The sequence below is a fragment of the Pseudopodoces humilis genome, chromosome 21 (genome assembly GCF_049639895.1).
Source record: "Pseudopodoces humilis isolate 2021_Gansu_Grassland_sample_001 chromosome 21, ASM4963989v1, whole genome shotgun sequence".
NCBI lineage: Eukaryota > Metazoa > Chordata > Aves > Passeriformes > Paridae > Pseudopodoces > Pseudopodoces humilis.
Genome location: NC_142220.1, coordinates 2,787,046 through 2,800,050, shown reverse-complemented (window position 1 = coordinate 2,800,050; position 13,005 = coordinate 2,787,046). Strand labels below are relative to the sequence as shown.

Here is a 13,005-nt window from a genome sequence, read left to right as displayed (position 1 = left end):
ATTGAAATACAGTCTGTTCTTGCAAGGAGGCCAAATGAGCACGTTAGTAGAAGCTCTAAATTTTTCATGTCATCGGCAACAAGCTGCATAAATTTCATTTAATAAATTAATCTAGGATGCATAAACGTTTCCTTTGAACCATCCTAAGACACAGATGAATACCATTTGTGCAGAATATCTGAGGAATACTTTCTTCAATCAACATCAACTTTTCATTTTATAGCTAAAACTCACAAATGGGAAAAGGAGACAAATTTAACCTCCAAGTGAAGAGTGGGTGGAAATCTTCTCATGATGCCATTGCTGTTTACAGAATTGTTAACCAGACAGATGGGTATTTGCACGGTCTCCTCCAGGCATCTGACTCGTGTGTGATTCAGAGTTAAAAGCCTGAGCTCCCTGTGTAGTCAAAGAATCCACTTTGAGGGGAGGAGGGAGAGGGAGGCGATTCCAGAAACACAAACGGGTGCCTGCGGTAAACAGCGAGTCAGGCGAGCGGCTGGGAAGGCAGCTCTGTGTTCAGAGAAGGTCCTTGGATAAACTGAATCCCTAAACAAAGACTATATACAGCAAATCCTGCACCGGAGCCTGCTGCAGACAGGCGTTTGCAGTGACTCAAGGTCTGTTAGCTGGAAAGAAATATTTCTCTTTGCAGCCTGCCGTGGGTTTGTGGTGTGGGTGGGCTGGGGAGGGACCTCCTGATGTTCATCGTGGCACCAAGTTGGATTTAATCACAGGGATGCAGCTCCATTTCCAGTGAATTGTTACGAGAAGGCTGGAGAGGGATTTGTCACAAGGGTGTGTAGTGATGGGACAAGGAGGAATGGCTTTGAGGTGAAGGAAGGCAGATTTAGAATAGATATTAAAAAATTCTTTGCCATAAGGGTGGTAAGGCCCTGGCACAGGTTTCCCAGAGAGGTTGTGGACTCCCCATCCCTGGAAGTGTCCAAGACCAGGTTGGACATGGCTTGGAGCGAGCTGCGATAGTGGAAGGTCTCCCTGCCCATGGCAGTGACTTGGAATCAGATGAACTTTAAAGATCCCTTCCAACCCAAACAATTCTGTGGTTCTGTGATATAAAAACAAATTTACTCATGCCAGAAGATTGGGAAGATGGAATGATTGAGGTAGGGTTTGTGCTGCCCATACTTTAAAAATATTAACATTCTGAAAAGCTTTTGTAAGTAAAAATGTACAGATCAGGAATATAATTTTATATAGTGAGAGTGAGACCATTCAGGTACATAATTTTAGGAGAGGATAAATCAAACTGCAGTTTGGCTAAAGACCAGCTTGTTTCTTTTAGAGAATTTCTCGCAATTCTTAGTTTGCAGTTAAAAAATAATTATTAGTGGTTGATGAAAAGGTATAAGTATTACAGAAAACAGAGTCATGCCAATTAAATTATTGCAGCCTGCAGTGAAATAGGAAGTCATGTACATTACCCCACGTGTACCTACTGCTTCAGTGGTAAGTGTGGTTCTGCACAGATGTCTTTTTCACTGTCTCATTTGCCCTTGGCTCATTACAGCCCTTGTATCTTGAGAGACCTTCATGTGTCAACTTAGACAAAAATCTCCCCCAAAAAAGTGTCAATAAAAATGTATTTAATTTACCTGCTGCAAAGGAGCTCTGGTAAAAGGGATTCTGGTTTTCTTTCTTAACTCGCAGTGAAGATGCTCCTTTTCTGCCCAAAGTTAGGCTAAACCAGACCCCAGGGTGATTAATACTCACTCCTCCAGCCTGCAAGATCAGATTTAGCAGCAGTATTTGCAGAGATGGGTAATCCCCATATCCTCACAGAGCACACACATTTATTTATAGGCTTAGGAGAGAGAAAATGCTCTATTTTGCTGGAGTTGTTATTTGGGGATAGATATTTTATAGATAGATAGATATATTTGCTGTGCCCTGCCTGGGGTAATCATGCAAACACCTGATTTACAAACACTTCAATGATTGTAGGATAGAAACAGTGAAACCAGACGTGCCGTAGGTGTGCTGCAGAGTGAGTTTAGCTCAGTTCTTTGCTGTGACACGTGCAATACATTGGTGGCTTCTCCAGCCCTCAGTTCAGTCATGCCAAAACAGTGCTTATAAAATCATCCTGCCTTGCAAAACCGTATTTTATATAGGTGTTACTTAAAATATTTCTGGAATTGCGGACATAAATTTACATGAATTTTCATACTTTGGTGTCAAATATTTATTGTAGCAGTTACATTTTTCAAAGGGGTAGTGAGCTAACTAATTTCCTTTCCCTCCTTTGGGGACTCTAAAAAGAATTTCAAAGGCGTGCTTGTTCTTGAGAACAAGTTGAAATTGTTCTAAAATTGAAAAGCCTAAACTTAGCGTGTGATGTAAAAGCAAAATCTGGGTAGTAGAAGGCCTTGTCTAAATTAGGGACTTTCAAAAGGTATTTGCTGGCGTTGATTATATTACAAATCTTTGGCTTCTGAAAACATCTCCTGCAACCAGGGGGCTGTTTATTGTCGATCTTTGTTCTTCAGGCGTGCTAACAGCAGCAGGATTTCACCTTGGCTCTGTATTAATTGTCTCTTGTTTTAGCAAGTTGTCCTAAAGCAGTACGAACCACGCTGCCAGATTTGTTTGGCACCTTTTTGTTAGCGTGTGTGAGTGAGCACCAAGAGACTGTCACAGTTCTTGTGTTAATCTTTTTTATCTCTTTATTAAGAATTTTGTTTTCTTCTTAACATCCTTTTCTCTGCAAGAGTAAGGAAATTTAAATTTCGGTTAAAAGCTAAATTTAGAAGTAATAGTATAATTAAAAGCTAAGTTTAAAATAAATAATGTAATTCTGATATAAATCACCTGTTGGCTGTTGTTTTGAATGTTGTTCTATCACACTGTGTGGAAATAATTAAAAAATGAAAAATTCAGCTAAGAAGAGATCGTAATTTTCATATATTTGTGGTACTTGATAACAGCAGTGGTAAGAAAGGCTCTCTCAGGTCAGACAGACATTCCTGCTTGGTTTTGTGTCCATGGCTGGAGACAGGAACAGATGTGCAGGGAAGGGAATAAGAGATTTTCATCTTTGGGAGGACAAGATGAGGAAACATCCAAGGCACAATGAGTGCCCTGTGATTATGGTAATGGGGGACACACGATTATTTAATGAATGTTCCTTTTCAACATCGCCCCTAATGCCCATTGTGGATGTCGTGTTGCTTGTCTGGCTGAAATGTGTAGCACCTACCAGTGCCTGTCCTCTGGACACTGAAGTGCTGCATTGGAGCAGACACTTGAATGTGATCTGATGAAGTGCTCAGCACCGAGGGGTAGATGCAGCAAGATCTCAACACGACAGAATTTTTGAAGTGGTTTTGTTATATCATTCATAAAGGCACTCTCTGCCTCAAAGAGGAGACTGAATCTGTCTGGTGTGTGAAGAATTAATACAGTTTTCATGCAGTTTCCTGTGATGAAGAAGTCCTGTTGTTGCTGAAAAGCAGCATGGATTTTCTCCTTCCATTTTTTTGTTATATGTTAATTTATTTTTTCCCTTTACAAAACAACCCAATAACAATACCCGAATGATAGAGGGAGGAGTGGAAGATAAGCCATAGTGCTTAGCATCAGTTCTGAGGAGAGCAGGAGCTTGAGAGAGTGCTCACCAGGGCAGGGGATGGCTGCTCACTCACACGTGGAATACCTGCTAATATTCATTAGGGAAGATGGATTTGGAGGTCTTCGAGGGATGAGAGTGCTCTCGTCCTCATCCTTTCTCTCCTCTCCTGTTTCTCCACCTCTGCTCCCTGCCAGAAACATCTTAAAGTATCAAACCAAAGCCGTCATGGGGAATACGTAGCTTTAAATGAGGGGAGTTTTAAAATTTTTCTTCAACAAATTTGCCTTTTGTAAAACACCTTCCCTCATGGTACCAGCCTTTTTTCTTTCCACCTCCCAGCTGGGGGGACACCCCTCCTGCTGAAGAACCTTTTGCTTATTCCACCTGTTAAATTAAAAAACTTTGTGCCTATAAATGCTGTTAAGTGAAGAAATTACTAAACAAAACTAATTACTTTGGCCAGTGTGGTAAAGTGTGTGACTGGTTGGAGAAGCAGGATGTGTTCCCTGCTCCCTCTGGGTCTTCTGGTAAAAAAGTGACAGCTCCAGTAATTGAAGCTCCCCACAGCAAACTGCCTTAACCCAGCCCTACATGGAACAACTGGCTGAAAACCCAGTAATTAAGACAACAAAATGTCTGAATGGAAAGGCCTCTCCTGTTGCACGATTTCTTTTTAATCAGGTCTGATTTATGAGGAAACACTAAACATATTTTCTTCTAAATCAGGCTAAGACTGCAGTTATTTTAGGGAGCAACAGCTCTTTCTCTTAGGCACAGGATGGACACCGCGATCATCTGGGAGAAGCCAGTTTTGTACAGAAACCTTGGGCAAAAACCTGGCATTAAGAACTTTGTGTGAGGATCCCAGGCCCAGCATGGAAAATGTGAGGGGTTAACCCCTGCAGGGACTTCAGGCATCTCTTAATGAGCTCTTTAGTGTTATTAAATAATGTAGATATGTTAAACCGTGCAATATTGCATCTGTTCTCCTCGCTCCGTTTGCGGAAGGATGCTCCCAACTGCAGCACGGATGGCACGTTTCCCTTTTAAACCTGCAACACGCTGATCTGCACTTGGAGAAAATACCCTTTTTTTTAACATTTATTTTAACTTAGCTTCAAATTTTCCCCGCGGAAGCTGGGCAACCAGCTGATATCATTCCAGAATTGAATGCTACAGCTTTAAGATAAGGTGCCGAGCGCTCTCCGCGCTCACACAGCGGCTCCTCCCGTCCGCTCTTTTTTTCCTTTCTCATGCTGAAAATACCCCACCATGTTCACGATAAGAGATTTCTCTTTTTTTTTTTTTTTCTTTTTTTTTTTTGTTATTTTCCTTCCTTCCCCCCCTTCCTCCTTCTCCGAAATCCACCAAAACTGAAGAAAAATCCAAGTGACTGTTCTTAGCAGCTGTGTGGCCCGGAGTTCAGTGGGGAAGCGGCTTCCTGCCGTCCCTATTCATCACCTGCTTCAAAGGCGGCCTGGCCGCTCCAGTGTGCAGGCCAGGTAGGGTGCCTTTGTGCGCAGGCGGGAGGATTAATATCAAAGCTGCAGCAACCAGGCCCTTGGTCTCGGGCTGCCATTCAGGCAAGCGGGGAGAGGCTAAGAGTGGCCAAGGTCACAGCATCCAGTGTGGTGCGGACTGGGAACGGCTCCTGAGAATAGAGGGCTTCTTATGAAATCATGGTGCAAGCTTGCGGCACAGCAGGTGCCCTTCTGGAACACATACATCTGTTTATGTTGGGATAGCGTAGCTGACAACGGGATAATAGAGCTTTGTTTTTTTTATAATTTTCTTGCTCTTTTTTTTTTCTTATTTAAGGGGGAAAAAAAAAAAAGACAACTCTATGCGCCAGCGTTGAGGAATATCGCAGGAAGAGCGTTTGCTTTGGAAATCATAAAGAAATCTTGCAAAGCTTTAATTGCTGGGGTGGGGGGTTGTGTGTGTGTATACTTAAGTGAAGGGGCGAGCAGACTGCCTATTAACCATTTAGGATCCTCAGCCCTGCTGAGGAGCAGCAGCGGGATACGAGGGCACCCGCCACACAATGCGACAATGCCTCCCCTTTTTTTTCCTTTTTTTTTTTTTTTTTTTTTTTTATATTATTTTTTTGTCCGCTTCCGACATTTGTACCAACAAATTGGGTAAGGATGCGCTGGATTTGCTCGGTTGTCTCCATTGTTGGGATTGTCTGGAGGAATTCTGTCACGCTAACGGTGGCTTTTTAAGAGGTGAGGTAATAGTGACGTAAAAATAAAATTGCCAACTTGATGAAATTAAGGGGGAAATTAAGCTGTAGACGAGTTGTCATGACGACAAGGATGTTCTATTGATGAACTGTACTCCTCCCTGTCCAATCAGATAGTGGAGCTGAAGCTGGAGCATGAACAGGAGAAGACGCACCTATTCCAGCAGCACAACGCAGTGCAGGACTGCCTGGTCCGAGACCATCAACGGGAGATCGAGAAACTGGAGAAGCAGCTTTGCGCTACCATGGCAGAGCACGAGAGCCAAACTCACGAGAGCAGGAAACGAGACGGCCAGGTAACGATCAATAACGCTTGAAAAGCGTCCGTTTATTAGAAATTGCTGATAATGAGTGTTTCCTGTTTGCCAGCATTGTTGGTGGTGCTCACTGGGGGAGCATTTGCGAAACTGGCACATAAACGTGATTTCGTTTTCCTTTTTTTCCTCTTTTTTTCTTTTTCCGCTTTCCCCCCTCCCTTCCCACTACTGAATAGGGCTTTAACTGCAAAAACCACAGGTAGCCAGATTAAAAATCCCATGGTGCGCTATAACTCGGCCTATTTATAATCTTGTCTCATTTTCTTTCATGATGGATTTGTTTAAGAAAAAAAGGTATCTGTTCTTTTTCCCCCCCAGCCCTCACACTCACCCCTCCTTTTCTTCTTCCTGGGCAAATCCATGTGAATTATATCTGCTTCGTTCGTGTCCTTTTTTTTGTTTTAAATCTCTGCAGGTAACTCACAGATGGCTTTATTTCCTTTTGTTCATGTTTTTTTTTGTTTCAGTTTTTGTATTCTAGATTTGCATTGTGCGTTTGGTTCCGTGTGTCGGATGTTTGATAAGATGATGTGGGTTTGGGGTCGCTTACCATCACGTTTATTTTCCTACACACACGCACCCCTCCCATCCTCCATCTCTGTGGTCACTGTTGGAAGCCATTTGGCAGAATAACCCCCAGCTGGGGTAGCATTTGACTCTTCAAACTTCTGGATGAAATGCACACTGTCAGCATGGAAAATGATCTTTATGAGTTTTCACTTCAAAAACCATCTTACTCCCTTTTTTTCAATGTATTTTGTAAGGATGGCGTGGTATATTTTCCTAAGAGCCTTTATTAAAAAGGCCTGCAATGGCAATATTCTAAAAACTAAGGTGATTTTCTAGTCCAAAGAGTTTATAGAAAATAATCTTTCCTGATCAGCGTTAGAATTGCTTATCACGCATGGATTATTTTATACCCAAACTGGACATTTTGGTAAAGCATCTTTAATGACACGTTTTCCGCTCACCACCACCTTCCCTATGAGATGTTAGGCTCAGACTAAGAGGCATTTTCACTGTACTTTCCTGTAGACTGGTAGGCTGTGGCTTTTACTAACACCTCTAATGGAGCTAAATGAAACTGAATTGAAAATTTACTTTTGAAATCATTTGTTTTTTCACTATGGATGACTCAGACTATCGAAATCTGGCTTAAGGAAGTCCATTAGGGAGCAAACGGATTCTTGGGGGAGGTTGAGAGTATATTGCAAAGCCAGGACTTATTTCTCCATTTCCACCATTGTGGTTTTCCAATGAAAGCGGGATATACTTTGTGAGAAATCTTGGGAAGGGGATACTCAGGTGGCCTCTGAAAAGAAAAATTCAACCTCGCCTTTTATTTTCCGCTGCATTGTAAGAGTGAACAAAGCCTTAAATGGTTCAAGGGATTGGTTTTTATCTTTGCGTTTTTTCTTTTGGCCCAAGATAGATTCATCTCAGCTCTGGATCTGTTTTTGAGTGTCTTTTCAGAGTTGTAGCCTCCTCTCACCTGAATTTCTGCTGTTGTTTTGGTTTTTGCCGACAAAGGCAGAGCTGTAACTCCCACGTTAAAAAAAAAGGCAGTTTTGGAATTATATGGATTTATTCTGTCTACACACCAGTGCTCGTCCCAGTTCCTGTGTCGCTCTGTAACACTGACTACAAAAGGAGAGGGACTCTCTTCAGCAAATCCTGGGAACTGGGAGGTGTCTCTAAGTCCAGCTCTGGTTTGTGCTCTTGGGGGTCATTTCTGGCAAAGGTTGGAGCCCCAAGTTTGGTTGTGCTTTCTGTTTGCAGGGGGATCAGCGATGCTACTACAGGTGCTCTGTGGAAAGCTGGGAATTTTCACAGCTATTGAGGGAATCTGAACAGTCTGAGAAGCAGAGTTTGGCCTTTTTACAGAGCTTTTCTTTGTAGTTTGAATATCCCTGTACAGTCATTTGAACATTGCTGCCATGAGAATGACATGTAAATCAGGGAAAAAAGGCAGTTGCTTTGCCTAGAAGAGCTATTGTTTGTTTAAATTCTAGTGAGACTCTCACAGCTTTCAAGGACACAGATTTTTCCATTTGAGAAAATAAATTGCTCTTCGTTCCTTCCTGTGGTCTTTGTATTCAAATCCACCTCTGTCTTCGCAGTGAGTTCAACAGACAACACTGGTGTTTCTTATGGAATTATAGCACAGATTTTTAATTTATTTTTTTTTAATCTTTGCATATGTTTACTAAAAATGTGTTTTTTGGACATCTGATTTGACTAACGGCCAATGTCCTTTATGGAACATTTGTCAGGCGCTTTACGAAGGTAACTCAGTCATTTAATGGGTATTTAACAATGCTGCATTTTAAAAACCTGTTAAATTGGAACCATCTTTGACAGCAGTAATTTTTGGGAATGCTTTGTGCCCCAGCGAAGGTGAGATGAAATAGGAGCGGAGGCCATTTTGCTTGGCGAAATGAAAAGTGGATTTGCTGGGTTATTTAAAAAATTTAAATAATAATTAGCGTTAATCACGTATGAGTAGCTTGGTTTGAAGGACCTATCTGCTCAGTGTTGGGTGAATGATGTGAAAGCACCGTTATTAAAGATATTCATTGGAAGTCTTTCTTAAATCCTTTTCCACATGAAAGAGTAGAGAATATGTATTTCTTAATATACATGGTTAAAATACGTATTTCTCACTATATTCCTGAGGACAGCTATGACTGAGCACTGCAGATCAATTTCTTTTACTAATACTGTGAAGATTAATTTAGTTTTTTTATTGCATATCCAAGGTCTCTACTTTCACGTAGGTCTTCAGATACTGTGAAAGACACTGTACAAAATAGTTAGATTTTATTCCAATATAAATACATTTATTAACATTTTAATCTCAACTAGAGTAAAAAAATTAAGACTTGAGTACCTTGCCAGATTTTAGTTAAATGTAAAACAATGTTATTTCCTTTTGAAGGATAAGTCTAATATATTTTCAAGAATGGAATTTGACTGAAGCGTATCATCTTTTGTGTTGATGATAAATTTCTGGATAACGATTGCATTCCGCTTGGATTTCTCCATTTCTAGGAATCTTGCTCTGATTTTTTCACCTGGGGTTGAAATGCTTGGGGAGGAGTAAATTGACTTGTAGGTCAATAAAAATCAAAGCAGTACAAAGGCTTTTATGCCATGCTGTGTTCTTGGAGGCTTTTAAATCCTGTACATTTTCTATGAACTGCCATAATGTTATTCTTTAAACAGTAGCTAATCACACAGAATTATGGTTTTTTTAAGGGTAGTTTTGAATCATTACTTCTGTTTAATTTAGATATCTGGATTTTCTTTAGGAGCATTCTTGAGTTTGCTCATTCATTCATTACTCCCTAAGTAATGTTCGTTTATCCATGAGATCACAAAACAGGGAGCTCCTTGCATGATGGAAACCTTCCTTTGTTTTAATGAAAGCAGTCTTGCTACAGAATCAGTGATTTTCTGAAGCAAGACTTCAGGTCACAGAAGATATACCCAGTTTCCTCGGTGAAATTAAATAGCAAGGTTAGGAAATTTTAATAACTGAAGCGGAGGGGCTGAGGTGTCTGTGGTGCCAGTTGTGCCCTCATATTTCCCCTTTATCCTTTGAATGTCCTCCTCTCCCCAGCATCTGCCACATGCCCTCAACAGCTCAAAGATTTCCATGTTCCAGCTGCTGTAGAGGGGTGGATCATTTTCCTGCTTGTTCTTCCACCGTTGACCTTTGGGCAAGAAGAAGAAGAAATAAAATGTACCCCCATAACATCAAATACAGCACTTGGCACTAAAGGAGAGGAAAGAAAGTTTCCATGAGGAAGCTGAATCCTCTTTCCATGTTCTGCTCTGAGATAATTGGCCAGGCCACTGTGTTCATCCAGTCATAATTGGGTCAAGAGCAGCTGGAGCGCTCGGGTGCGTTCTGCCCGCGGGTGTCACTGATGGCATGATGTTTAATTTTAACAGGCAACGTTTGTGCTCTCAAAAATGAGGCTGCTCTAAGAGATCAGTGCTCTTTAGGGGTGTCTTGGGGTTCTCAAGAAACCCTTATTGGTTGGGAAAGAAAACCCTTGAGTAGTTCTGAAGCTGTGTGAACACAAACATTGAGAGCAGAGCTTGTTACAAAAACCCCAGCAAACAGGCTGGAGGTGGTAAGAAGAGTTAATAAGGTGTTATCCCATGGCTGAAGGATCCATTTATTTTTTCCTCTCTTGCTTTGTGAACCTTCCATGATCCCCTTGGCCTTTACCATCCTGGTTTGCTTTCCCTTCTCAGAAATTGGCGGCTCCTCCCCTGGTGTCCCATGTACAGCACATCTCATCACTTCTTTTCTGGCATCTCCTCTTCAGAAATGTATTTCTTTGCACTTGGGATCAACAATCTTTCTGCAGCTATTGCTTTGCACCTGGCTTTGTCTGAATTAATGTGAGCCTGTGGAGTTAAAATAAAAAAACAATAGCAATCACTTTTTTTATTCCAGCAATGATAGTTATTTTCATTGCAGCAGGTTCTTGTTCTGTGTTTGTGGTTCTGTGTAGATAATTAGTGTATCAGCCAAGTGAGGGAAACAGAGGACATTTATCTTGGCTCCATAGATGTATGAAGGGTGGCTGTGCTGCTGTGTGTCTGCTGCAGAGCTCTGTCAACTAATGACAAGAGAAAATACAGAAAAAAACCCAATAGAAACATTACCTACTTGTTTAGTGATAGCTAAATACCCAACACGTGCCCAGGTTCTGTCTGTACACAAATACTGCTGCAACAGTAACTTTGCAGTTCTATGTTAATAAGAAGGATTTAGGGAGCATTCTTTTCAGAATAGGAGACTCTATTCAACTTTGATCTGAAAGAACCTATTGTTACCTACAGATAAATCACTGATCAACTCTTCTGCTTCATGTAGGTGCTTTAAGATCTCCAGACACCAGGTCCCATATGGTTTTCTCCCAGTATCAGTGGAAGCAGTTTGCTTGAGGGGATCTGGAGGGTACAGATAGAGGTACAGATAGCCTGGGAAATATTCAGATGCTGACGGTGCTACTGAAATCACTTCTGTTTACAATTTGGAATAAGTAAGTCATATGACTCATTTTCTTTCTTTTACTTCCTTTCCTTTTCTTAGCAGAAGATGTCTTTGGCATGAGAAGAAATGTGCTGTTTGTAACGCAGGCTTTCTCTGCAGCCAATCTGAATCCTGGAGTTGCAACCTAAATATTTGTTTGTTGTATTTTACTTGGAGAGTGGTTCTTGGGCTGCCAGTCAGGCTCCTGTAGACAGACAGCCATTCCCTTTTAGCCTTTCCCAAACAAAAGCTTTTGGCTATATTGCAGCATGTTTAATTTAGCACCAGTCAGCCCAGGATAATGAACATGACTGTTGATTTAAAGTATTTAAAGTACCAAATATTCGTTGCTGCACTTGTGTGGTTTTCCTTGGTTGTTACTCACAGTCTGCTGGCTCAGGGCTGCCATGGATCCCATTGATGGGGAATATCTGCTGAAATCAGGGATTTGGTGGTGGGTCCCTTGGCAATGCTCACACTGGGCTTTCACTCAGCATTGCTGTGAAATGGCCAAATGCAACAGTTTCTTGTGGAAATACTCAAATATTGCGAACCCACAGAGCTGGTTTTCACTTGAGTAAATGCAGGGGGGCTGTGGGGAGAGTTTGGGCTGCAGCATTGGTGTAATCTTTGAGATAAGAGTTACAAATGAGCCTTTTCTCTGGACTGGGGCAGCCAGTGCAGGCTCAGTGTTCTCCCATCAGGGGCTGGGTCTCCTGAGCACATCCCCATCCCTGCTCAGGTGAATCCACCTTGCCACATTTGTGTTCCTGTGTCCCACTCTGGATGAGCTGCTGCCTCGGGCTGGGGGACACCTTTCAAACACCTGTTGATCCAGCTGTGAACATCTGCCACTTCCTCATTTCATGCACCCTTCAAAGTGTCTTTGTGTCATAGTGGGTGATCATCTCTGATGTCTCCAGCATTTTTCCTCGACTCTCACTCTTTTTATTAGGACTGAAATTGGATTGTGAGGGATTTGGGGTGGAAGGTGTGACTTCACTCTCTCCTTTTATGTTTCAGTCTGCCCAGCACTTGAAATATTTAAAGAGCTTTTTGGAAGGCATACATAATAGTGCACAAATTATCATCTGCTGATTAAAAATGTTAAGATAACTTAAGAGACAACAGACATTTTGTGCTGTCTACAGTGTATGTAAAAGAGAAAGCAGTTGCCATAGAAACTAGCTCATCACATAATATGAACTCTGAATCTGAGATGGAGTTCTTTTCAACAAAATGGACTTTCTGTTTCTCTAATATGAAATAGAATATATCTGGTAGTTATTATAACATTACAATCAATGTTTTTATATTTTTTTGGTTTCATTTTAAATGTTGGCAGCTGAAGGTGGAGTGTATAATTCCACTTGTCTAGGGGAAAAGTGTAGATTGTATGGCAGTAATTTTATTTTATACCATCACTCCTTGACTAGGAAGAAGTGATTATTTCCTGCATTGATGTTAATAAACATAGATTAATTTCTCTGAATAGAAATGAGATCAGTTTTGCTCATCAGTGAGATGTAAAGGATCTTTATGCCAGGTTTTAACACATCCACTGGGTGTGGCTTTGCAGGCAGGGTTCATGTGTGATGGCTGCAAGGAATGATTAACATTAATAGAAAATAAGCTGTACATGGTGTGAAATCATTTCTTACATTAAAGTTACATTAAGGAATCCTGAAGTCAGAAATAATCAAGTACAAACAGGTAGTAACTGCAGCATTTGAGGTGGTGTCATGTAATTTCTAAGCTGAGAGGCAAAAATATGGTGTTGGTCTGCAGAAATGATCGA

At 41.3% G+C, this 13,005-nt stretch overlaps 1 protein-coding gene across 4 annotated transcripts in view; it reads left to right on the top strand.

Annotated features, from left to right (window-relative positions):
* CEP112 (centrosomal protein 112) overlaps window positions 1-13,005 on the top strand; it is a 174,074-nt gene that overhangs the window by 64,442 nt on the left and 96,627 nt on the right. For all 4 annotated transcript variants that reach the window (XR_015774320.1, XM_014255886.2, XM_088065411.1 and 1 more), the window contains exon 20: window positions 5,951-6,133. Coding sequence is in view for 3 of the 4 variants with exons in the window: in XM_014255886.2 (XP_014111361.1) it covers window positions 5,951-6,133 (183 nt within the window). In the remaining variant the exon portion in view is untranslated. The remainder of the gene's footprint in view (window positions 1-5,950; window positions 6,134-13,005) is intronic.